General features: G+C 38.5%; 3 protein-coding genes across 4 annotated transcripts; 2 read left to right on the forward strand and 1 right to left on the reverse strand.

Annotated features, from left to right (window-relative positions):
- The first annotated feature begins 1,936 nt into the window (after nt 1-1,936).
- Nucleotides 1,937-8,246, forward strand: LOC129240759 (uncharacterized). Its single transcript, XM_054876738.1, has 3 exons — nt 1,937-2,149; nt 2,241-2,507; nt 5,593-8,246. Exons 2-3 carry the CDS (start codon nt 2,246-2,248, stop codon nt 7,647-7,649), a joined length of 2,319 nt encoding a protein of 772 aa, XP_054732713.1. The 5' UTR covers nt 1,937-2,149; nt 2,241-2,245; the 3' UTR covers nt 7,650-8,246.
- Nucleotides 7,742-19,413, reverse strand: LOC129240758 (uncharacterized). 2 transcript variants are annotated; one of them, XM_054876736.1, is made up of 5 exons: nt 19,299-19,413; nt 18,516-19,230; nt 15,685-18,298; nt 12,349-13,054; nt 7,742-8,634 (listed from the first exon to the last, which is right to left on the reverse strand). In XM_054876736.1, exons 1-5 carry the CDS (start codon nt 19,350-19,352, stop codon nt 8,308-8,310), a joined length of 4,416 nt encoding a protein of 1,471 aa, XP_054732711.1. In that variant the 5' UTR covers nt 19,353-19,413; the 3' UTR covers nt 7,742-8,307. The 2 variants fall into 2 exon arrangements, with proteins under 2 accessions (XP_054732711.1, XP_054732712.1); XM_054876737.1 differs by having other exon boundaries at nt 19,304-19,337.
- Nucleotides 19,414-20,125: 712 nt separating this feature from the next.
- LOC129242850 (cell division cycle 5-like protein) lies at nt 20,126-26,117 on the forward strand. The gene is made up of 6 exons (XM_054879728.1): nt 20,126-20,318; nt 20,386-20,651; nt 20,713-20,843; nt 20,907-21,684; nt 21,752-22,808; nt 25,837-26,117. Exons 1-6 carry the CDS (start codon nt 20,274-20,276, stop codon nt 25,981-25,983), a joined length of 2,424 nt encoding a protein of 807 aa, XP_054735703.1. The 5' UTR covers nt 20,126-20,273; the 3' UTR covers nt 25,984-26,117.
- Nucleotides 26,118-26,799: the final 682 nt, after the last annotated feature.

Below are 26,799 nucleotides of genomic sequence, written 5' to 3' on the forward strand. Positions count from 1 at the left end.
ATTCCACAGACTTCGCCTTGTACAGGCGAGCAAGCCAAATGGTAGCGTTGCATCACTCGCTTAAAGCGCTTTAAATTTTCAAATAGCGCAATGTTCCCTTTAGCAGCGCTGGTTGTTGCCCTTTAACATTTCTATTTCATTCTGACAACGCTAACTTAAATTTAATTAAATTTTATAATTTTTATGTAATAAAACAACTGGAAAAGTTATGAAAAAAATACCTGACGTATGTTAGGAGACCGCTCTAATTCTTTGAATCTTCCAGAGCCGATGTTAAGATATGGTCCAAAAAATGCTGCAAAGCTGAAAACAAGATTATAGCATATATACTATCTTACATAGCACAAATTGTTGGTTGCTAAACATATCATATTAATAATTATTAGTAATTTTTTTGAATGTTTTTCAAAATCTTAGTAAAAACATGCTCAAATGATCCTGTTAAGCAATATATTTTCTAAACATATACAACTCTACAATGAAAACGTCACTCATAACATGCGGTTAATCATGATTGCTGCGGTATAGTGCCGAAGTGTACTGCATTGTTTAAGGGCTAAAATATACCGTAAAGCAAATCGAATCGACGTACTCGCTCATAAATGCAAATTTATTTTTTAAACTACGAAATGACAGCTGATGTTAATACAGTGGTGGCAAGAAATTCTTTACGACAGATTTACTTTAACAGTGATATTTCTGTTTAACAGAGTGTTTTTAACATTATTTGTAGGTCAATGGGGTAAATGTATGTATATACAAAATGGTCTCATCACCACTAACATAACACTTATGCTTACAGCTTTGTTCCGTACTACTGATAGAATTTCAGTAACAGCTTCAGTTTATTAATTACAACAGTTAAAAATTTAAATAAACGCATTAAAAACAATAAAAACCGTAAACTTTCATAAGGTTATCAGTACCTTTTGGTATCTATTAAAACGTTGGCCGTGAAAATGTCAAGGTCGATTATATATGTGGTTTATTTAACTGTGATCGGGTCATCGCTACATTTTGTCCAATAAGACGAAACCAAAGTTAAATTTCCACCAGCAGGTTGGCTACTAAAGAATATACAAAAGCGGAAAAACGTATCCCCAAATTTTTCGATTAATTCACATTATCCAAGTTTTAAATATCACATTTATGATATGAAATAGAGATGCAAAACTATCAATGGTATTATCATTAATTCTCCGGCATAGTTTTAAAAAACCATCTATGGTTACTTTTCGTACTCAATTCTATATTACTATTCTCACACTGGAACATTTTTAGCATCTCTTAACCTTTAAATGCATGATGCTGCAATTCTAAAACAAACCACTCAGAACGCTGTGACTATTGCTTGGACGGGAAATCAAGGTAAAGTCTATTAAATTGCTATCTAATTAAGTTTTTTATGTTATTTCGGCAATTTGAAAACTTTTACTAGCATGTTTACTTTTGGCTATTTTGTTAAGGTCAAGACCTATCACATGAATGAGAAATGGCGAAAACTATACCTCTAATTTTTTTACCGACGACTGATTCCAAGGCGAACTCATTAAAAGTGGTGGCACTAGGCTAACAACAACATCTTGTATGATACAATAGAATGTAAAATCAAAGCAGAAAACAAAGAAGTAATTTATTTATTTGAAACAAATTGTGCACTTTCTCATTATTTTATTTATATTCAAAAAACTTTATTTCGCAGCTTCATTATGCCTGTACAATTCGAACTGTACCACCCACTGTTACCGACACGACAGTTAGTTGTATTGTTTGCAGTTTTTCTTGTTGGTTTGTTTAGTATTTTATTTAATTTTATCGCACTTCGTCTGCAGACGCCTTATGCATTTACGATATGGTTGTGAACGCTCCCATTTCCTTTAAGCAGGTACTATTTTACATACTATTTTGCATTTTATACACCCTGCTTCACACAGCTGTTGTGATGCGGCAAAGCAACACTACACACGGAAGTGGCCGACCCCTCATTGCATTAGCATACATTACCGTTAAAGTGCATTTAGATCTCATCGAATGGTGAAAATTAGTTGTAATCACTCTTAAATTTGATTATAAAAAATTGTTAAAATCAAATGCATTAAATCGTTAAACTATGTGGTTGACAAATGAAAAAGTAAAAAAACCAACTCAGGTAAGCAAAAGTGAAACATAATTCATTACTTACTTATTGATTTTTCTCATGCGCCCCGTTGGCTCTTCATTTCGTTTCTGCAACAATGTAGCTACAATGCTTCATATGGAATATCCACACCAAGCTATCTATGCACCGTTAAATCAGGTGATTACTGATTCCGACGAGGACTCTGAGGAAGAGATTCATAACAGCACAAAGCATCCAAAGCATCAAATATACCACCAGAATCAAGTGAATCAGAACGGAAGTGCTTGTAAAAAAGAGCCCCCAAAAAGTCTCGCCCTACAACAGCTGCAAAGCAACTTAAATACGGCACATATCACGAGTAACCATTCGCTTCCAGCAACAATTGTAGGTAAGTGGACAAACCGGCATAGTTTGTATGGGAAAACTTTGCTATCGGATTATTGATAATCCGCGGCAAATTTCTTATAATACCAGTGTACAGAAATATACATCTACACATACATATTATGTTATGTTGGAGTAAACAAATTTTTTATAAGCACGAAAATGTTTTATATTTTACTATGAACGCACATTACAGTGGATTAATTTGTATGGAAAGATTATTCTCGACAGCGTTCCTAGGATCTTCCTAGCTGCTTTTTTTTTTCGTACATTACTCTAACAAAAATTCACCTTTTTAGATAGCTAAAAAGCCATACTAGTTTTTAAAATATGTAAAATATTTTGCAAAATAGTTTCCCCGCAAACAAATTTTTTAATGATGGGGACTAGGAAACATCATAGAAATCGTAAATTCAAAACTGAATCAGGCAGCCACTTTTAGCTCAAATTTTATTGCATATCTGTTAACTAAAAGCGAAAAAATAAAAATCGGACTTGAGCTAACATTTATAAAAAAGTGAATGTGAAAGCAAAAACATTTAAATTTTTTTTAATTCAGTGGAATTCATAAATGAACCCTTAGTTTGGCCCCATTTACGTGATGCAATAGTTCCTAAACTTAATGGTTCATAGTCATAGTATGCGCCAACTTATTTTGTATACTATATCTTAGTCATAGTCGTCTTAGACCCGGCTTTCCGCTTCGAGTTGGCGTTAAAGTTGAGCAACGAAAATCTTTTACTAAACTATTTAGCAAAATGTCATTTACTGGTGTGCCCAGAAAATTGTGATCTGTCTATTCTCGCAAACCTCGCCGATTTTGGATCAACAGCGTTGCACGCATTCCGAGCTAGTCATTGCAACCATCATTGCTTTAATAGCAGCTTGACTATAGATGAAAATATTTGTCGGTTAAATTTCTCAAATGATATGGTCGTTAAAATTCTCAAATCCTATCTCTTCCTACAATTCCCGTCTGATTTTAATTAACCTAAAGTTTCTAGAGAGTAGAAGGTCTACACACTCACTATATTTTTTTTTTTAGTGTAATTAAAAAAGAATTTAATTGTTCATTCCTATTACGTAGCATTCACCTTCATATTCCTACTAGATCTCTACGCAATACTTACCCATTCCATCTTAAATTTCTTAACACGAATTATGCGCGTACTGCTGCAATTGCCTGCGCTCTAGGGGAATTCAATGAGACCTCAAGTTCTATTCCACTTAACTTTTCGGTTTCAAATTATAAATTTCTAAACTCTTTTTCTAATTTATTTAATAATTATCTGTAGTAATTTAAGCTAAGTGGTCTGTAAAAACAGTAATTATGTTTTAGACTTGAAATAAACGAAATTTCAAAGCTTTGGTTGCAGCATAGATATCAACTTGAGATATGCTACACTAATGAGGAAGCCCGAAACACTTTTGGAGATCAAACTACGGACAGAAGACAGCCGCTCCTACTCCTTCCGTCATTTTGGATCCATCTGTAAAGAAATTGTATGCGTGGTAATCGGATTCTAAAACCTTCCGCCAGCCATTATGTTCTATTACAAAACTATGCCTCTTTTCAGAGTTTACTGGTAAAATAACGTAGTCTGATCTTCGGTGTATGTCCTATATATTACTGTGACAAAAATATCTTTGCGAGAATTGCCCAGTTTTGGCCAGTGTCTTTTGGCAGAGTTTTACTACTAATTTGGTTGGATGCCAGTTGACAAATCTTTTTATTGCCGCTGCTGGAGTAATAAACGCCTGTTACACATTCAATTTCTCCAAGTATCGATGATGACCTATTGGGAATCTTGTGCTTTCTTGTAGTACTAAGTCCATTTTATGTGGATTTACTTCCAGACCGACCAATTTCGAGCACACCTACCTGAGATGATAACAGCCAAAACGGCCGCATATGCCGTCAGTTTTGGCCCGCTATCCTCACAGTTTGATGAGAATCTGATTCTTCACTAGATACCGCAGAAGAGGGGAGAGCACTCCTCCTGTGGAGTCTCGCGGCCGTCACTATCCGACCACTAATAGGCTGCTAATCCGTTGTCGAATAGTAGGTTCTATACCAGTTGACTCTAAGCCTTCCATAAAAGTTTCCGTAGACATATATATTGTTAAAGACTCTTGATATATTAAGGAAGACTCCCATCACATATTCTTTATAGTGCAGTGAAGAGCTATGAAGAGCTGTTTCAGTGGATTTCCCCTTCATCTAAGCATGCTGAGGGCTATAATATGGGCAACGTTAACGAATCATCTAGATTTTGACTAGCTGAAGAGTTTATCCTCCCTTCTTCAAACAGACTCCTTAGACACGAACCTCGGCCAAAAGCCTAACAAAGGATATATGCGTAAATTATTTCTATTTATGTAATCAGCGTCAACTCAGCGAGCGCCGGGTTAGTGTGCAAACGTGCAAAGTCGCGAAATCCTTCTGGTCACGGGTAAATCGGGGGCGCTCAAGGGAGCTTCTAAGGCTAATAAAGCCACAACTCTCGAATTTGGTGTGTGTTCTTACCGGGTATTTTCCGTTAGGTATCCAGGCGTTGAGACTTGGGATTGCCTCGAGCCCTTTCTGCAGAAGCTGTCTGGAGGATGAAATGGTTATCGTCTCAGCACCTTTTTCTCAGCTACCCAGCTCTCGACGGGCTAAGATTCAGACACCTGGGCTCTCACTTTTTCGCTACACGTGGTAGCAGGTTTTCATATTACATTCCTGATGAATTTTATGAGCACCTTGAAGCGGTTAACGTAATGTAATTAGCCGCCGTTTGGTCTTCATTCTCCAATCCATAGGCTCTTCTTTCCCTTTCCCCCTGTTCGGTTTTTGTTACCACTCTTCTGTTTTTCCTTTGTATGGCATCGGAATGAACGAATTTGATTCTTTGTCCAAATGGGCCCTCGCTTCGGCAGCCATTTATCCTAACCTAACCTAACCTATAATAGTAAAAGCATTATTTGTACATACATATATAATTTTGGCGTTATTATTATGATGATCCTTCTTGATATCACTAATTTAACACAATTTCTGACTTTGAAAGATTATGTATATAAATTTGCACATTTTTCTTTTGCAGTCAACCACTCGATTAATAAGCAAAGACCAGAGTCACGGCCCAGTAGCTACACCACGAATATGCAAAACTCATTCCGATCCGTCATGATGTCCGACATAGGCCTGAATGACCGTGCCAGCAGTTTTTCCAGTTTTAACAGCGACTACGACGAACGTCATCATAATGACGCAGATAACGTAGCTATTTTAGGGCGTGGCAGTTCAAAAGATCTCAGTAGTCATGAGCCCATGTCACCTGCACGACGCTGTTGCTTTATATCTTCATTGTTCTTGTGCGTACTTGCTGTTTTTGGTTTCGTTTGGGTGGTGCCCTGCAATAATACATGCCCCGCCTTTGTGGATCAAGTACGAACACACAATTGGCTCAACAACTATACGAAAATCGAGCTCAAGGGAGGCGTTCACATTGTCAGCGGATTGCGAAATTGGGAGAATAATTTAATATTCTTGTATCGTGGCGATGCTTTCTTCCCGAATAGCAATAATGCAAAACGTAATGGTATTATCTCATTAATAGGAAATTCCGGCGCAGTGGCATGGTACGATGAAATGGTTGATGAGCCTGTAGCCATTGATTGTACACTCATTGACGTAGATCACAATGGGCGTTCGGATTGTTTGGTGCTCGATGAATTTGGTGAATTGCGTTCAATCGATCCAATTTCAGGTCAATGGCACTGGCATTACAAAGAACGTTCGCCGCATAGAGTAGATGCATTAGACTTTCCAGTCATACTGCCGGACTTAGATGGTGATGGTGTGCTAGAGATATTGATGGTAACCAGTATGCCCTTCGAAATGCGCACACGCAATCTTGTGTACAAGGGTGAACTACGAGCGGGTAACCATCGAGTTGAGGAAAGGAATTTTTTGCGTATACTCTCTGGCCGCAACGGCAAGCCAATGGGCGATGGCTTTAAGGTGCAAGACTGCGATATAGTTCATAAGCTACAATTGGAAAATTCGCAAAAAATAACATTTAACTGTTGGCTGAACAATACCGAGGCTCAACGATCGAAAAACTTAGCAGACTTATTTGCACTCATAACTAACAAATCAATAGCAACAGGACAAAAGCTGTTGCCGGCATCCAAAATTGCACAGCATCGTCATTATGGCCAACGCAAGGAAATTGACGCGCAACGCAATATTTACTCACTTAGTGGACGCGAACTAGTGGTGGAAAATCGTGGTAAATGCCCCGACGATTGCAACGTTACATTCGTGCTACGCGAAACGCGCAATAACAAAACTTTTATATTGCGAAATTTCACCGAATCGGCAATGTATGGCATGGTACCGGCACAATGGCATTTCAAAAACAGAGAAAAAGAAAAATCGGGCTTTATAATCAAATTTTGGAAATGGAATAACCCCAAAGAAGCACTTAATGAGACAATCAAAGAGAATAAAACCATGGCCTCAGCTAATAATGCGAACAATGCGCGCAACTCAGCGACATTCGCAAATAAAAAGGCCAAGTCCCACATTGCCAAAGAAAATACAACAAAAACAACAAAGCAAAACCATATTACATCAAATAAAACCAAGCGACAAAGTGTGAATGAGCAATCACGCAGTGAAGAGTTGGTGCACGACTTTCCCACCAAACCGTTCAGCGCATTCGATCATCTAATACAGAAAAGACGCACGTATACTTTACCGCTAGCGGAGCAGAATGTTACCCGCCTGCGGCGCAGCAGTAGCAGTAATTTACTGCTCAACAATTACAAAATGCAAATGATTACAGAAACTGTAATGCTGGTGATTTTCGTTGGCGCCGAGTATCGCATTGAAAATACCTCGCAGAGCAACATCGTGCAATTCTGTCGTAATGATCATAACGAGGTTATATGCCAACCGGATCTGAACAATCAGGAGAACTCGATGCTAATTGCCGATTTTGATATGGATGGTTCACAAGAATTGGTATCATATTCATCAACTTTCACACAGCACGGCGATGATCCGGAAGATTGGAGGTTGGTAACCTATGTGCGATTGTTGCGACTGCAAGCGGAGTTACCTGGTATATATGGAGAGAAGCAAATCGATTAAAATAGAATAGAAGCGCATCGATGATGATGATGATAAATGAGGAAGCGACATTTTGTAGCCAAATGTTAAAAATACTCATACATACATACATATGTAGTATATCAAATTGTTCTCATATATTGTATAAGTATATCAATTTAAAAATCTATAGATTACATTATGTACACATTGGAAATCTACAAGATGCTATATATGTATGTAGCTATATACTTAAAAAATTCACATACGAGTATATACATATTTGCAAATGAGCCCCAAGGCTGATTTCAGCACCATTCAACGACAATGCTAATGACAAGTCGAGCAAAGGCAAATAATTTTTATTAATAAAAGCATTGATATGTGTAAATATTTTCTTTAATTTGTTTTAGCCGTGGTATCGTACGAAAGTGCTATGATTTGTTAGCTCATAACGCTATTCGTTGGAAGAAAAAGCTCGCAATAAATTCAAATAATGGTGACTAAGTTTAGCATTGTCGTCGAGCGTAAAAAAATTAATCTAAACTATTGTATTTACATAATTACAGAACTACATTAATAGTTAATTAAACCTAATTAATCGAATTTTTCAAATAAATGTAACTTCAAAGTTAAAAATTCATTTGTTTCATTTATGGCATTACAAATCCGCGCTTTAAGCTACCACTTTCTGTAATTACTACGCCGGTACAGTTACAGCATCAAAACATATGTCATTTAATTCCATCGACGAATCGGCTGGAGTCGTTAGTAATAAATGGCTCTTAACTTTAATTTTTGTTTTTGTCGCAGGCTCATTATCGGTAGTTTGGGTGTTTTTCTTGCCACACGACTTTTGCGTTTCAATCGCAATGTTTTCCACTGCCGCTTCATTTTTGTCATTCTTATTCTCATGTTTCACTTGATGTATGTCGAACAGAGCTTTATTTATGGTAGAGTATGGACAGATTTTGCACTTATATACATACGAATCGGCTACTTGTGGATGCTTTTGTTGAATGTGTTTCTGTAAGAAAAAGAAGTACTGATTGTTAATCGATGGATCTATACCACTTTGTTCTTATGGTTGTATGATGAATGGTTGTATTATGACATTCACAATTCCGACCAGAGATAATCCATATACCGCCAAGCCACGACTATGCATACATTCTATTAAAAAAATATCGGGTATTATTCAGTTAAAAAGCGCCCGTTACACATATGTCTAATTTTCTGTGCTAGAATGTTAGTACAACTGTTCTCCATAGAGTCGCAGAGTTTTAGCGTGATCTGTCCATTAGCTTGTTTATGGCATATAATTATATCAGTCGACCGTAGATGTGCTCTGCGATTTTCACTATAGATAAAAATATCGAACAAAGAATTTGTCTTAAATTTTGTGTTTTGACCGGAATTTCGTGTGCCGAATCGTTGAAAATGTTGCAGAAAGCCTATGGCTAATGTACTTTAACAAAAACACGGGTCATCGAGTGGTATAAGGCTTTTGCAGAGGGCCGAGAAATCGTGGAAGATTTGCCCCGATCTGCCGAAATGCTGCTGGAAAACCATTATTTATGTTTAAGGGAGGTAATTCGTGACCTTAGCGTGTCTCACGAATCAATTCGCAACATTTTACACCATCAATTGGGCAGGAGACGCGTGGCTGCTCGACTCGTTCCAAGAGAGTTGACTTTCTTTCAAAACTGGAAGAATGTGGCTGAAGACATGCTTGAGCAAGTGAATTCGGACCCAACGTTCATCCAGCACATCATAACAGGAGATGGGACGTGGGTATATGAGTTTGACATGCAAACCAGTCAACAGGCGTCGCTATCCATGAGGCGAAACCCAAAAAACCACGTCAAAGTCGGTCAAAAGTGAAAGTCATGCTACTCGTTTTCTTTGATTATCATGGTGTTGTGCACTCGGAATTCCTTCCAAATGGTGCTACGATAAACAAAAGATTATTATTTGGAAGTTATGCGACGTTTGAGAGAATGTGGAAAAAAAACTCATGGATCTTGCCCATGGTAACGCACCGGCTCACAAGGCTCATATTGCTAACACTTTTTTGACCAAAAACTTGCCAAATATCATCGAACAACCACCGTATTCACCGGATTTAACCCCTTTAACTTTTTCCTTTTCTCAAAACTTAAATTGCCACTCCGCGGACGCCGCTTTGAGTCGATAGAGGCCATAAATGAGAATTCGCTGAAAGAGCTGTGGAATATATCTTCAAACGCGTTTAAAAGGTACTTTGATGACTAAACTAATCGTTGGCATATTTGTATTGCTTCGAATGGAGGCTATTTTGAAGGCGACTAAATAAATTTTGATGATTGAACAATTATTTTGCGTTTTATTGAACTATTCCCAGTACTTTTTTGACAGAATGTAATACCTACAAAACACAATCAAGGCAATATTTGCCGTGATTTAAACTAAGGTATCTTTAGAAATCCATCAAGATGCGCAAACTGCTTTTGCAGTACAAGGTTTGCTTACGAAAAAATTGAGATTATGTTGGTGATATACAAAAAAATCAGCACAGTCTACACTCACGTTGCCTCGTTGCCGTCTGAGCAACGAATGATTGGACAAGTGAGTGAATACGTGTGATGATGATGAGCGGGCAGAATTCTGTTGCCGAATCCCGGTGAGGTGGCAGCCGAAGTTACTCCCACAATTTTGCTTCGCATGGCCAAACCAGGTAATCTAACATCCTTGGCTGGTGATGACTAATTTTATTATCGAACCCAACTATTGACGCTACGCTTGTGAAGGTTGTGTAGATAATATTAAAAAAAAAAAATTTTTAGTGACAGAATTGTAAAACAATTTAAGTTTACATTTTAATTTTTTTAGAATCTATTAAAGATGGTATCGGTAAATCAGCTGATTTGTTTTTTTTTCCTTCGCCCTGTCCATGAAGCTGCCAGCCCAGAATAAACAAGCCGAATTCATTTTTTGTTTTCTACTTTGCCAATACTTTGCTTTGACAATTTAACGTACAAAACATTGTTGTTGGTCTAGTGTCACCACCTTTAATGAATGCGCATGGAAAAAAATCCTATCTATGAATGAAGGTTCGAAAATAAGGGTGAAGGTTCTCATCAGAGTAGGACTCAATATGCTGGAAGAGTTCACTGCTGGATGGGAGAAAAAGGGTGTGTTATGTAGAAGAGTTGTAGAGGAAGTGAAAAAATAAGCAAATATATAAAAATTGATGGAAGTTTGGCACAATGTTTTTAAACCTGACCAAAAATAAAAGTTATCTCGAATTTACGAATTGGAAAGGTTGCACGGATTCTGGAATTTAAGAAAAAAATACTTCGTAAGAGGTATTGGATGAGAAATATTTTTTCTTTATCTATATATATGTAACATACGAGGTGTGTTCAAAAAGTATCGCGAGATAAGTAATCCCCATGAGATATTATGCACTTGTGCCAACGTTTTTTCCAATCTTCGGAGCACTTCAAAAATAATTTTTTTTATCTTGTTCAGCTCTTCCTTCGATGCCGTATTTATCTCGTCAATCGTAGCGTATCCGCTCGTCCGTCATCCTTTCATTGGCCTGTTCAGTTTCGGAAAAAAGAAAAAATCACAGCGGGCAAGATCTAGGGAATACGGTGGTTGTGCCATCATTAGTGCATTTTTGGCCAAAAAGTCGCGCACAAGCAACGATGATTGAGCAGGGGCGTTATCGTGATGCAAGAGCCAATTTTTGTTCTTCCACAACTCCGGGCGTTTCTGGTGGATTGCTTCGCGGTCCTTATTGGCCGTTTTACACTGTGGCAAGAACTCATGATGCACAACGCCCCTGCAATCGAAGAAAACGGTAAGCAAAACTTTTACATTCGACCGAACTTGGCGCGCTTTTTCGATCTTAGTTCGTGCGACAGCTTCCATTGAGATGATTGAGCTTTGGTTTCCACGTCATAACCATAAACCCACGATTCGTCACCAGTTATGACCCTCTGGAGCAAATTTGGCTCGTCGCGGACAGAGTCCAACATCTCATAAGCAATGTTCATGCGATGCTGCTTTTGGTCGAAATTGAGCAGTTTTGGTACGAATTTTGCGGCGACCCGTCTCATGCCCAAATCATTGAAAAAATTCGAATGGCATGAGCCAATCGATATGTCTAGGTCCTCAGCAACGTCTCTAACGGTGATTCGACGAATGGCCAATACCATTTTCTTCACTTCAATCAATTTTTTCGTTGTTGTTGAAGTGCTCGGGCGTCCGGCACGCTTTTCGGCATTCACATCTTCGCGGCCGCCTGAGAACATATTGCACCACCGATAAACATTACTTTGGTCCAAAGTAGCTTCTCCGTATGACACAGTCAACATTCGGAATGCATCCGCGCACTTAATTTCGTTTTATTTGATACAGGTTCTTTGCCCTATCATTTCGAATAGGTAAAAATCGAAGACGAGCCGAAACATGTGCAAGCAAAGCAGTTGTCAACAATTAACTGAACATTCAGAAGGCCGAACTCGTCGGCATGAGTGAAAGACATGACATCGAAATTCGAATATACGTAACCTGCGAAAATTCAAAATTCGCGATACTTTTTGAACACACCTCGTATATCTACTCCCCTGGAGTATTTTTAAAGGCTTTTTTTAATTTTTCCTTTGCGAAAATCAATACTTACGTAAGAAAACATATTTTTCCAGCTATGAAATAATCTGCGTATTGAAATAAATGAAACTTGCATGCTCACCTGATAGGCTACACTTTGTATTGACTTGTAGTCACAGTGGACGCAGGCGTACATCTTTGCATTTGTGTTGTGAGTCATTTTGTGGCGCCGAAATGCGTTATGATCACTAGTCGAATAGTCACAGACATTGCATTTGAAACGTCGTGCTGGCTCGTGTGACTGCATGTGCAACTTTAAGGAGGAGCGCGAAGTAAGTACACGGTCGCACACTTCGCACTGCACAGCTGCGGCGGCGTTTTTGCATAAGTGTTCGCGCAACGATTTCTGATGTGAAAAAACTGCATCGCAGTCCTTACAACGATGAAAATTTCGAGTAGGCACCGATGTAGTTGCAGCTGCTGCCGACGCTGGATCTTGGCTTTCCGAAGTAATTGCATCATCCTTTCTAGGCTGTTCACGTTTTGTTGTTGCTGATGTTGATGTTGCTTTGTTATGATTCCGATGCCAACGGCGATGGTTTTTTAACTGTTTGGTATTCTTAAAAGCTTTCTCGCACTGATCACATTTATAGTTGCGTTCATCGTAATGGATTTTGGAATGTGTATTCAATAGGCGTGAATATATGGGAGTTTTGAAGCTGCACAATTCACAGCTATATAATTCCATGTCGATTTTATGCGTACGCCAGAGATGTGTATGCAACGAATTCCAGTTCGTGAATGAACCTTTGCACTCGGGACATGCCTTTGACGGCGGCGACGAATCGCTGCAATAGAATATACATAGATTTCTTTAAAGTAAATGACAATTCCAGAAACATGAAAAATTAGATTTGAAAGGTTTAGATGAACTCAAATAAACCAACACCAGCTTTCAAATTTTGAAACGAATTTATGCGATATTAAAACATTTCAATGAAGAAATTTGTTAACCCGATACAGGCTTTTAGCAAAATGTTGGGGCAGAATCATGTAAAGCACATATTCCTAACTTTAGCTCATTAAAATTTTAGTATTTATTTATTATTTAGTATATATTTGTTATTTAAAGCGTACATTCATTGAGTTGATCCTATTGAGTACGTCCTATTTTATTAATTTTTAGACACTAACACAAAAAATTCAGAACTTATTACAAATTTACGATAAATTTGTACATTTAAATGTTGGTCATTAAAGAGCAGCAAATGTGTTGCTAAAATCCGTACGTCTGGCAGCCCTAAGTGGGGTCTATGTTCTCACTAGATTATATCCGACCAAGAACTGTCACATCAGCATCATTCCCTTTAAATTAATGGGGGAAAATTTCTACTGTACAACAATAGGTTTTATGGTAGTAGCCCGGTGTGACGGGTTCAAAGAATCGAATTTTTTTCTTTCATTTTTCGGAAGAAAAACATCTTAAAAATATACTATAAAAATTTCAGACAGAAATTTTCATTATTTTTAAAGTTATAGCTAAAATAAGAGAGCGCGCCCTAGTGTGTATGAAAGCGTGTGACACGCCAGCAGCAGCTGCTCTGACCGTCTTTAAATTATTTCATATTTTATATTTTAGATTCGGGACCTAAAATAAAGTCCACAGAATAATAAACTCTTTGAATTTTTTATTTCAGATGGCTTTGGAAGGCTGTGTGTTTCCCCGAACCAACTCATCTGTTTTTAAGAACTAAACTTTGACGTCAAAAGTTTTAAACAAATTAATATAAAATTAACTTAAAAAAATTTTTATATACTTCAAAACACCAATAAAAACATGTAAAAACTTTAAAACGATCGCATTTTATTTTCTTTTTAAAAAAGATTCATGAAAAAACGTCGAAATTTCGGTCGTTACACCGGACTACCTTATGTTGCCTGAATGCACTGGATTTGTATCCGGCCAAGAACTGTCACTACTGCAGCATCCCTAAATAATTTTGGGGATATCTGCTGTTACAACAAGGCCGGACAGTTTCAAACAAGGGCAAGCACTGAGACAGACATGGCTAAATCGATTCTTCTTATCATTTTGGGTGTTAATAACACATGAGCTGAAAAGACCCGGGCCTAACACATATTCTATTCGTTAGCTCGTGAGTTATTTGTGCTAAGAGTGATGCAACTTTTGTTATTTTTAAAACAACGGATCAAAACAAGTTTTGTGTTTTAATTTTACACTGCTTTTTGATAGGGGAAAATGACGTTCAAGCGAAGCAATGGCTCGAATAGTGTTATGGGGACTTCGCTCTATCAGAAACAACAATAAAAGGATGGTAAAATAAGGTAGTAACACCAGAAAACATAAAAAAAATCCACAAAATTGTTTTGAATGATCGAAAAGTGAAGTTGCGTGAGTAAGCTGGCATCGTCAAGATATCAAAAGAACGTCCTGGACTTATATTGCATGACAATTTGACTATGAAAAAGTTCTGTTAAAAGTGGGTACCTCGCTTACTCCCTGTTTTGTTTCATCAAGACAACGTATCGTACCACAAGTCAATCAAAAAATCAATGGCAAAATTGATGATAAATTGAAGTTCGAATTGCTCCCACATTACCGCCGTATTCGCTAGATTTGCCTCCCAGCGACTACTGGCTGTTCGCAGACCTAAAAACTGCTCGCCGGTGAGAAATTTCGCTCGAATGAAGAGCTTAGCACTGAAAACGTGGCCTATTTTGAGGCAAAAGATGAATCGTTCTACAAAAGTGGTATTGAAGTATTAGAGCGACGCTGGAATGATTTCGTTGTTTTCGATGGAAATTACGGTGATGAAAAAAAAACGTGTTTTATTTGTCTTGGGACTTTTCAGCCCATGTGTTATATATGATTATATTTAACCAGATTGTCTAATGCTCTAGGTAGGTAGGTATGTCTGGTGGCTGCCAATATGACACACTGAGACCTATCGTAGCGGCAGGCTAATCACCTACCCTGTCAGAAATCAAATAGATTAACGAAACCAACGAAAGACAAGACTTGTCGAGGTCCTATGCTCCCGAGAAGAGTGAACAAGGAGAAAAAAAGCCTATCGTAGGCCCGTTGTGATGCCACTGGAACTTCTTCCTTACATTATTGGATCTCTTTTAAACCATGTTGAGATTTTTATGAACGAGCTTGACTTCGTTAGTTTATGATGCGCCATATCCGCTACATCTGTTAAAAATGCACTACTAAGAGTGTAAAGTATTGTTCTAGCTAATACCTCACACTGACAAGGAGATGTCTTATAGTTTCCTCCTCTTCTGTATTATAGCAGCTTCTACAAATAATCGTAGTATGGAACTCCCAGCCTTCTAGCAGGGTTACCTATTAGGCAGTGACCTAATGCTCTAAGAAATAACTGTTATGTGAACCGTTGTGAACTAGTTGCACTAGGAAGTTCATTCGATTTATATATTTATATATAATACATACTTGCTATGGCACCTCATGTGATACTCCAGTGTGCTCGACTTCTTAAATCGAAAAACACATCCCGCAACTGTGCACTTGAGGTAGACGCCAGCTCCATCTCCGTTTAGCGGTTGCTTGCGAAGCTTTGTTATGCCTGTACGATTCGAACCGAACGGTCGACCACGCACCGAAGTTCCTCCCATTACCGACACGGCAATTGGAGTTTTTGTTTGCTGTTTTCCTTGTTGATTTGTTGTAGCTATCGACGAGGCTGTTGAAGTCTGCAACAATAAGGTGGCACTTGGTGCTTGCATTAGATTATTCGCCACATAAATTCGACCTCGTTCCGCAGGCGTTGATGTAGTGCTACCTGTATTGGTAGCCGTTACAGTTTTTGACATTTGAATCGTTGATAACATTGGCACAAGTGGCGGTACCGGTAAACCACTTGTAGCAACAATGGATGTTGCCGTATTTGCCGAAGTATTTATTGTGCATGTTGCCGTACTCATTGGTGTGAGTGGCGGAATGTCGCCGAAATTGATTAAGTAATTTTTTTGAGAAGGCACTTTATCAGATTTTTCTACAGGCGGGGCTGGATTTAGGCGTTCCTGTTTTAAGACTTCCGGAGTGCTTGTCAACTGGCATACGCCCATTGGCTCGTGTTCTTTTTGCATCTCAGGTAAGGTATCATTACAAACCGTAACGGGATCAGCAGACGGATTATCAGCGCTGCAAACTGGTTCTTGAATTATATCCACAGTAGAAGCTTCACACTCGAAGGTGAAATTTGTATTGTTTTGTTGCTGTACAACACCCGTTGCCAATGCAGTTTCTTCACCTTCTGCTAACACTGTACCGCCATTTACCCCAACATTTGCCACTGTGAGCTCCTCCATATCCGGTATGGAAATAAGTGACACCTGTGGTGTATCCAAGTCATGTATTATCTTCTGTGATGTTGGTAAATTTGGTGCCATTGTGCTAGTTATGATTTCCCTGATATCCTCACCAAGATCGTAGTCATCATGCCAACTATTTGGAGTGGAAAATTCGTTCAGCTTAAAACCTTCGCATCCGTACGATATTGCTTCAATTGCATTGCTATCATTGCAATTTTCAACTGTCGACTGCGATTCACCATTTGCTTTTTTTAATTTTGTAAAACTATCGTTGATTTCTTCTTCAGCCATATTAGTCTGATTACCCTCCAAATTAGGCGCTATTAAGTTCTCAACCTCTCTTCGGTTCATTAGGTTCAATTCATCGACTGTACGCAGGTGCAACAAGCCTCGAGGTTCCTGAAACTGCGGTTCTTTTAATATATCAACGTTTTTGATAAAAATTTTCTGTTTTTGTACATTTATCAGCGCGGTAGAGTGATGTGCTGGTGGTGTTTCGCCCGTACAGTTCGATGTGTTGACCATAGATGTGCCCATTGGAGGGGGAGGCGGTGTAGGTTCAGTTATTATCGGTGTTATCGTGTTCGGTGTTATCGTGAAACGACTCGATTCCATTAGAAAACTTTCTGAATTTGGTTCATTGCCGTAAGCGTAGTTGTCGGCGGAGGCAGATGATGTCGTATTGACCAAGAAGTTACTACCCGCACTCTCAAAGAGATATTGGTCTGATATGGTGCCAAGTGGTATTTGGGACATTCCACCATTAAATGTCGGTACTGTTGCATTCAGGTTGTCCACCGTTTCCAGATAGGAGGTGGCGATTTGTGGCAATGTCGGTTGCATAAAATTGAAATTCATTACATTGCTCGTCGACTCCGTTAGGTTAGGAGCATTTATATTGTTCGAAAATGTCATCGGCTCTTTCAATATATCTACGTTTTTTATATATATTTTAGGCCTCCTAGGTTTGTCGTAATCATTTGCAAAATCAGCGATGACAGTATCGCTGGTGGTACCCAACAGAGGCTCTCTATTCGACACTACTGGATAATTATTAAATTGTACATTGTCGTGATTATCTCTTGCATCATTTACTTCGACGTTGTTCGTTTCGCTGTTGTTAGCAACATGCAGATTCAAATCGCTGCAGACGTTAATAAAATCATCAAAGGATTGCATCTCATAATCACGTCGCACTAGTGCAGGTTCCCGGAGTACATCAACACTCTTAATGGAAATCTTTTGTTTCGGTGGATTCCTTGACTTATTTTCATCTACGGCAGGGCTCATCCTTTCAGTGTCACTATTGCCGCTTTTGTTATGATATGTCGGTTCGGAGTTTGTGAGCATACCTATAAGATCTTGCTCCTCCATGCTTATACTACCAATGTTTACTAACGTATTGCAATCGTCGTTTTCAAAATGAAAGAGACTATCAGTAATGAGATTATCCTGCTGCTCGATAGGATCTCGATGCGGTTCTCGCAAGCATTCCACATTCTTCAAATAAATTCTACTGCGTCGTTGTGTTCCGTTCATACCGTTCATGGAAATTTCTGTTGGAGATGCTTCATCCGTGGTTTTTAAGTTATTGGTTGAGGTTGTATGTTCTGTAACCTGGCTTTTATTTTTAAGAGCTCGTAGCAGTACTATTATATCCTGCTCTGCCATTAAATGATCTTCTCGCAAATGAATTTCCATAACTGTGAAAGCGTAGAACACGTTCTCACAACCTAGATTCGGAAAAAGTAAATTAAAATATATTTTATTTCAAGAGCCAATGTGCGAAAAAATGCTGTTGGTTATTTGTTTTTTTTTTTTTTCTATTAAATAACTTTATTCTCGGCGAAGAAACCTTATGATTTCTAAATTAAGCTGTTGGAGTCTAAAAACATTTAAACATTTATCGACAGACTTTTAACGCACGATAACAAGTAAGTAGTTGCTTACCTGGGCATTGAATTGATGGACGTTTTACAGAATTTGCACACATTTGAAAGTTAACTTGGTGCATGGCATCGACATGAAGCTGTAACCCACTTTCACATAAACTTATAAAAGCACAATGGTGACATTTATGAATGGCGGGAAGTGCATGCGAAGTGTCTTCCGAAGAGCATATTGTTGAGTCTTCAATATTTGACACATTTGCGTTTTTACTCCTGGCGTCTAAATTTGCCTTCTTTTTTTTCGCACAAATGTCCTTCTCATTTTGAATCAAACTTTTAGTGGTGTTATTCTCGCTGGTCTGTTGCGCTGAGCCTGGTGGCGTTGGTGTCGCGTTTATCCGCTCTTTGGCACCTTCGGCATTTTCAGACTTAATTGGCTCTGCCTTTATTTCTTCATGACTGCTGGTGGCACTACGTCTAAATCGAGTACTGTTAAATGCACTCTGTGGCTGGACATCCGTTGTATGAATTTGTACAAAAGGAATTTGTGTAAAAGCACTGACATTGCCACTATTTCCATTCCCGGGTACAGAGGCCACCGTTTGTGTCATATCATTTGTGGACGCAAATGAACTGTTATACACCGATTGATGATGGAAACGGCGTACATGTTGATGTTGTAATTGTGTCAGAGGTGCAGTGTCTTTATGATAATCTGACTCAACAACTGGATGTATCGAGGTTGACGACGCCATTTCCACTGCCAAGTCCGATGGCTACAATATGGTCAAAGGGATAACAATAATATTGTATTGCTGTTTAAATAATCTTTAGAGCGGCTCACCAAACCAGAACCACTAAAAAAGTTCTCGTAACCGGAGATTACTCCTTCGTTCATAGTTACCACTATTTTATTTCTCGCCTGGACAAAATTTTTTGTATGAAAAATAAAGGAAACAATATACAATAACTTGCGATAGCAAGTAAGAAAAACGTAATACAAACACAATAAACAGCTGAGCATCGAAACTCTACCAAAACATAATAAAAAAGGTGACAGGTACCCGGTAATCAACCCTGTTTTTTTTCAGTTGAAGGGTGTTCATAATTTTATTTTTTCTGGAACTAAATTTTTAGGGGTCGGTATTACGCACGAAATTTAAGTTAAACTTAAATTCCCACCTTTGTGCGAATTCTGCAAAATTTTAGTATCTAAACTAATATTCTAATGGAGGTATCCAGCACTACTTGCATTTAGAATAACAAGGTTCGTCTTCCGAATCACATGTGTCGTCAGAGACCATGAATAAACAAATCAAATAGAAAGAGAATTACTTTTTTGTGAAGAGAAAGAGTAGAAGTAGGTGAAAACAATAGAAACACCCAAATAAAAGAAATTATACGCACACACATATATTTACTTTCGTGTTTCACAATTTAATATGCGGTATTTCGTTTTCATTAGTTTGTTTAGTTTAAATGTCATAAACCACAATATTACCAAGTTATTCACTGAATTTCCATAAGCATGTAAGTTCTCTTCCTTTTGTCTGTTTTGTTCCCTTATTTGGTATTGGTAAGGGACCTGATGTTTGACTTGTCAAAATCGCCAAAAATAAAGTAGTTGTCTAGGGAAGGCGCCACCCTTGGTACTCAATTCGCCTTGACTCGACGTGATGTAAAATCGCGTCTAATTTACGTTTAGGTAAATTATTATTCGATTTGCAAATAAAAATTTATTAAACATTTTGCCCAAACTCTTTATATTGTGGCAATTATTTCAATTAAGTAGTGTTGCTCGCGACTATAATACAACAAAATGCCGCGAATAATGATAAAAGGAGGTGTATGGAGAAACACCGAGGTAAGTTTTACTTATAGCTTTTTTTTATATATTATTATTGACGGTTGTAACATATCCTGATTTTCAGGATGAAATTCTTAAAGCGGCGGTAATGAAATATGGCAAAAATCAGTGGTCACGTATTGCGTCACTTTTGCATCGTAAATCCGCCAAGCAATGTAAAGCCCGTTGGTACGAGTGGCTAGATCCCAGCATTAAAAAGACGGAATGGTCACGGGAAGAAGATGAAAAGTTATTACACTTGGCCAAATTAATGCCAACTCAATGGCGTACAATTGCGCCAATTATTGGTCGAACTGCGGCCCAGTGCTTGGAGCGCTACGAATATCTGCTGTAAGTCATGAAAAAAAAATCTAAAGAAATTTACTGCAATTACTTTTATTGTATCCTACAGTGACCAAGCTCAACGCAAGGAAGATGGAGAGGATGGCGGTGACGATCCACGTAAATTAAAACCAGGCGAAATAGATCCGAATCCAGAAACAAAACCAGCGCGTCCGGATCCGAAAGACATGGATGAAGATGGTTTGTTCAGAATATATTTTGTTTTTTATTAAAAATACTACATATGCGTGATCTTTTATATAGAATTGGAAATGCTGTCCGAAGCGCGTGCACGTCTTGCCAATACTCAAGGTAAAAAGGCTAAGCGTAAAGCACGAGAAAAACAATTAGAGGAGGCTCGACGTTTAGCAGCTTTGCAGAAGCGTAGAGAACTGCGTGCTGCGGGTATTGGCAGCGGCAACCGGAAACGTATCAAAGGCATAGATTACAATGCGGAGATTCCATTCGAAAAGCGTCCAGCTATTGGTTTCTATGATACAGCGGACGAGAATGTGGAGAAACTTGGACCGGACTTTAATAAGATGCGTCAACAAGATCTTGATGGTGAATTGCGTTCGGAAAAAGAAGAACGCGAACGAAAAAAAGATAAGCAAAAGTTGAAGGAGCGAAAAGATAGCGATATGCCATTGGCCATGCTGCAAAACTTAGAACCCGAAAGGAAACGCTCGAAATTGGTTCTACCTCAGCCACAAATTTCGGATCAGGAATTGCAACAGGTTGTCAAACTAGGACGTGCTAGTGAAATAGCTAAAGAGGTGGCAGGTGAAAGTGGTGTCGAGACGACAGATGCGCTCTTAGCCGATTACTCCATAACACCGCAAGTTACATCGACACCACGCACTCCCGCACCTTTTACTGACCGCATTATGCAGGAGGCACAAAACATGATGGCACTCACGCACGTGGATACCCCATTAAAAGGCGGAGTTAATACTCCTCTGCACGAATCTGATTTCTCGGGAGTTCTACCAAAGTCTGCAACAATTGCAACACCCAATACAGTAATTGCAACACCATTTAGGTCAGTACATGAAACAAGAATACGCTAGGGTCTATTATAAAGTTTAATGTTGTTTTCCTTTACTTAGAACACAACGAGGAGGCGAAGCCGGAACACCTGGATTTGCAACACCAGCATCTAGTGCACTTGTGCCTCTGGGCAAAACGCCACATGTTGGCGTAGGACAAACACCCACATTAGTGCGTGATAAATTAAGCATCAACCCGGAGGAAAATTTAAATGTCGGCGATACACCAGCAATTTATAAGAACTATCAAAAGCAATTGAAAAGCACACTACGCGAAGGTTTGGCAACACTGCCTACACCACGCAATGATTACGAAATTGTTGTACCAGAGCATGACGATCAGGAACCCGCTGAAACGACTTCAGTAAACGTAGTCGAGGATCAAGCTGATGTCGACGCACGTGAAATCGCCGAAGAGAATGCCAGGCGCCAGCGTGAATTGGAAAAACGTTCACAGGCAATTCAGCGCCAACTGCCGCGCCCAACTGAAGTTAACACAAAGATTTTACGACCTCAATCTGAGAAACAAAATCTTACCGATATGCAAAAGTCCGAAGAGCTGATCAAACATGAAATGATCACAATGCTTTTATATGACTCAGTAAAAGATCCAGTGCCGGGACAATCGCAAAATAAAATTGAACAGCTACAAAATTACTTCAAAGCAAATCCATATGAAGAATTCAAGAAACCCGATTTAGAGAAGTCAGCAAACCTAATCAAGGATGAAATGGAAGTTGTTAAAGAGGGTATGGGACACGGAGATTTGCCGATGGATGTATATTCTCAAGTGTGGCAAGAATGTTTGGGTCAAGTGCTCTACTTACCATCACAAAACCGCTATACACGCGCCAATTTGGCGAGCAAAAAAGATCGTTTGGAATCGGCCGAGAAACAATTGGAGCAAAATCGACGCCATATGGCTAAGGAAGCGAAACGTTGCGCCAAAATCGAGAAGAAACTGAAAATTCTAACTGGCGGCTATCAAGCAAGGGCGCAAGCAATGATCAAACAATTGCAAGACACGTACGATCAAATCGAACAAAATTCATTGGCTCTGTCAACATTTAAATTTCTGGCTGAACAAGAAGCAGTCGCCATACCGAGACGTTTAGAGGTACAAAAATTTGGTATATAATACTTTCGTAACCATTATTATATCCGCACGCTAGTGCACAAGGGTATTCTACTTTTGTTCTCATATCGATTGTGTGTAACAGCGTAAAGGAATCGATATATAGTAGATATAGGCAAATACTTGGTATACTCTTGCCCTAACTAATATTAATTCGTGCACAGTATACAGTTAAAACCCATTGAAAGTGCATGCTGGAATTCTTTTATATGAAAGAAAAAAGGCTAGAAGCGTCAACAAAAATCACTTGAAACTTGCACTTCGTTACACTAATCACGAGTATACTGTCAAGAAGAGAGTGGCAAACACCTAGGTTATAAAGAAGAGAGGAATTAAATTTGTATACAGATGGTTCCAAGCTAGACGACAGGGTTGGCTATGGAATATTTTCGAAGGGATTAGCAATTGAACTAGCCATTCGACTACTGTAGCGTTTATCAGACTACAGGCAGAAGCCATAACAAAAACGACAATAAATATATTCTCGGATAGCCGGACGGCCATTAAATCTATGAATGCGGCTATACTAGATCAAAGGTTGCACAGGATAGCCGGGCAGCCCTTAATGATATTAGTGTCGTATTCAAAGTCAGCCTCATTTGGGTTCCGGGACACGCAGATATTGAAGGAAATTGCAAAGTCGATTAGCTAGCCAGGAAAGGTACAACTCTTCAACTACTTAGTGATAGAAGTACCATTGGAATACCTATGGCCACGAGCCAACTAATAATCAAAAACAACATTATTCAAGTGGCCAATGGGCCATGAAAAGATGCAGAAGCACATGCGGAACAGCTAGGCTACTATGACCGCAAATAAAAATTTACATATGGGAATAAGTTTCTGTCCTTTGTTAGCCAAAGTTACGAATTATTTAAATAATTCAATATTAGATGAGATAATGTGAAGTATGTGCCATTGGAAGCTACAACTTTACTCCATCTTTCAGGCAGCATACGGATTCCTCTGACGAAAAATTTGAGTTCTTTGACTTGATCCATTCTTTGAGCCAGTTTTTGCGATGCTCTCGTAAGAAGTGCACCGCTCTCCAATAAGAGCTGACTGTATTGATCGAAGCAGATGGTAATCCGAAGGTGCAATGTCGGGGTAAGACAACGGGTGGGACAAGATTTCCCAATTCAGTCCCTCTAAATTTTTCTGGACCGATTTAGCAACGTGTGGCCCGGCGTTGTCATGCAGCAAAATCAGTTTGACATGTCTATCGTCCCATTCCGGCGCTTTTCCTTGAGAACTCGATTCAAACGCATTAGCTGCAGTGGTGGTTTCAGATGGTTTAAGGAGTTCATAATAGATGACATCCTCTGATTCCACCAGATGCACAGCATAACCTTTGAAGCATGAATATTTTTTTTCGTTGTCGATGGACCTGGTTCACCTGGCAGATTCCAACATTTTCGACGCTTAGAGTTATCATAATATATCCGTTTTTCATCGTCAGTGACGATGCGATGCAGAAAAGCATTTCTGTTTCGTCGTTCAAGAAGCATCTCACACGTCACCAAACGTTTCTCGATATCCCTTTACTTCAATTGATGTGGCACCCAGTTATCTGCTTTCTGGACCATTCCCATCACGTGCAAACGTTTACCGACGGTTGTTTTGTTAACATCCAACTCTTTAAACATATCATCAAGGGTTCAAGTACATATCTTCGAATATTTTCGTTGTCCTTTCGCGATTTTATCACTCACGTCGAAATTGCTACTTTGAAAGCATCGAAACCACCCTTTACAAGTTGTATTTGATGGAACGTGATTATCGTAAATATTGATCAATATACGACACGTTTTAGCTGCACTTTTCTTTAAAAGGTAATAATGAAGCATGACTTCCCGCTAATGCTGTTTTTTCGGAAAGAACGTAGACATTTTTGACTCCAGATAAAAAAAGACTCTTTACACTTCGAACGAATGTCAACTACTGCGATCGAGACCTCAGATGTACACCTTCAAATCACCAGTATATTACTAGAGCGAACACAAAGTTAGTATCAGCAGCGACTCAGCTTTCACGAGGATGGAAACTTATTTCCATACCCAATAAGAACACAAAGGAACTGCTTATCAGTTCAAGAGAGGATATCTCGAAGGTCGCGGCTTGTATAACCGGTCATTGGCTATTTGGTTTAAGACTAGGAGTATTGCCCCATGAATATTGTAGAATTTGCAGAGATGAGGAATAGGAGAAACAGTTGAGCACTTCCTCTCCGGTTAACCAGCCTTAGTTAAAATCCGAACAGGTTTTCTAGGTAGATACTTATTCAATTCTCTTACGGCACTGTCCGGCATGGGCATTGAATCAATCGTGCGCTTCATGGGAACCACAAAATGGTTCCATGAAGAAAAATAAATTAGCTTTCCGTGGCACACAGTGATATCTCGTACAAACCGACTACCACCATAACCTACACTAAAATCTAATGAGCTGCAAAACTGCATGCCCAGTAAAATTCTAAAACTTCTGGATAAAAAGTTGAAAGTTTTGATGAAATTTTGGGAGATATGAAAAAAAGTTGTAACTTTGTGCGATATGGTATTTATTGTAGTACTATATTGTAACTATATTTTTATAAAAAAAAAATAGTGGCGTGTTTATAATTTTGCAACGAGGTGTATATTAGAAGAAATAATAGCTGTACGAATTAATAGTGGTAAGGACAAGTCTATAACAATTTTGTACAGAATGATGAGGAAAGTCAATCTAGCCATGTCTGCATGTTTGTATACGCCTACAGACCACAAAGATTTAGATTTGCTACGCGGTTTTCACGTCGATCTCGTCGTCCTTTGTGCCCTCTTTTCATCACATTACCTCATCCAGACCCAGTTCCCTTATTAAACTCAAGATGAAACTGGGTTGGATTGAGCGTAGGTGCCTCTCTTCAGGTTGCAGTTGGCTGAGATGTCTCAACCTACTCCGCTCGGACAGAACAACAGCCAATTTAGCACTTCTTACGTGTTTTAATTAAATTTTTGTTTTTCTCTTCTAGTCATTACAAGAGGATGTGCGGCGGCAAATGGAGCGAGAAAAGGAATTACAACAGAAATATGCTAAACTGCTTGAAGAACTTGAACAGATGCATCAGGAATTAGACGCATACAAAATCAGTGAAGAAAGTAATGGAATTTCAACATGAATTCTGTACAAGAACCAAAGCTGGAAGCTCCAGTGTGAATACTAAAAGTGAATTGCGAACTTGCATGCCAAAGTAAAAATAATAATTTCCAAATTTAAATAAAATTGAAATACTTCAGATTACTTTCAATCTAAGCGGATTTTTTTATTATTTTCTTTTATATTAAAATAAGATCATTCAGGTGTTTACATGAATGCGTAATAGCTGTGTAATAGTTGTGAATACGAGGGTACAATAAATATTTTATTTGGTGCTACAATACTAGTAAGTTGATAAATTTCTTATTATAACTAAATTATGCCTATTATTTTGCAATCGACAACCACACACTTCGTGGATATTCAAATCTCTAAATGATTAAATTTTAAAATATCGCAACAACAACATTTCACTTTCGTGGTATGCGTAACTTACTTAAATTTCGTATGAAGTTTTACTCTTAAAATACATAAGACTTACATATTTTTATACACTATCGATATTGCGTATACCCATAATTGCATGTATCTGATCAATTGCATGCGCATCGTACAATAAAAATTTAGAATTACGTTGCAGCACTTACGTGTAAATTCATTTTTTCTCTCAATTGTCTTCGTGATATTTTGGCCAATAACGCAATAATACCTAAATGAGCTGTCTTAAACGTATACGAAAACGGCCGAAGCAAAGCAAAAGATTAGACAAAACTTCTATAATATAATTATTTATCATAAATTGGTAACGAATTCTTAATATTTTAATGGAAAAAATGCACGAACTCAATGAACTAAACAACATGTATAGGTAGGTGCGATCAAAAGTACTCCACTTGAA

Source organism: Anastrepha obliqua, chromosome 3, assembly GCF_027943255.1.
Source record: "Anastrepha obliqua isolate idAnaObli1 chromosome 3, idAnaObli1_1.0, whole genome shotgun sequence".
Taxonomy (NCBI): domain Eukaryota; kingdom Metazoa; phylum Arthropoda; class Insecta; order Diptera; family Tephritidae; genus Anastrepha; species Anastrepha obliqua.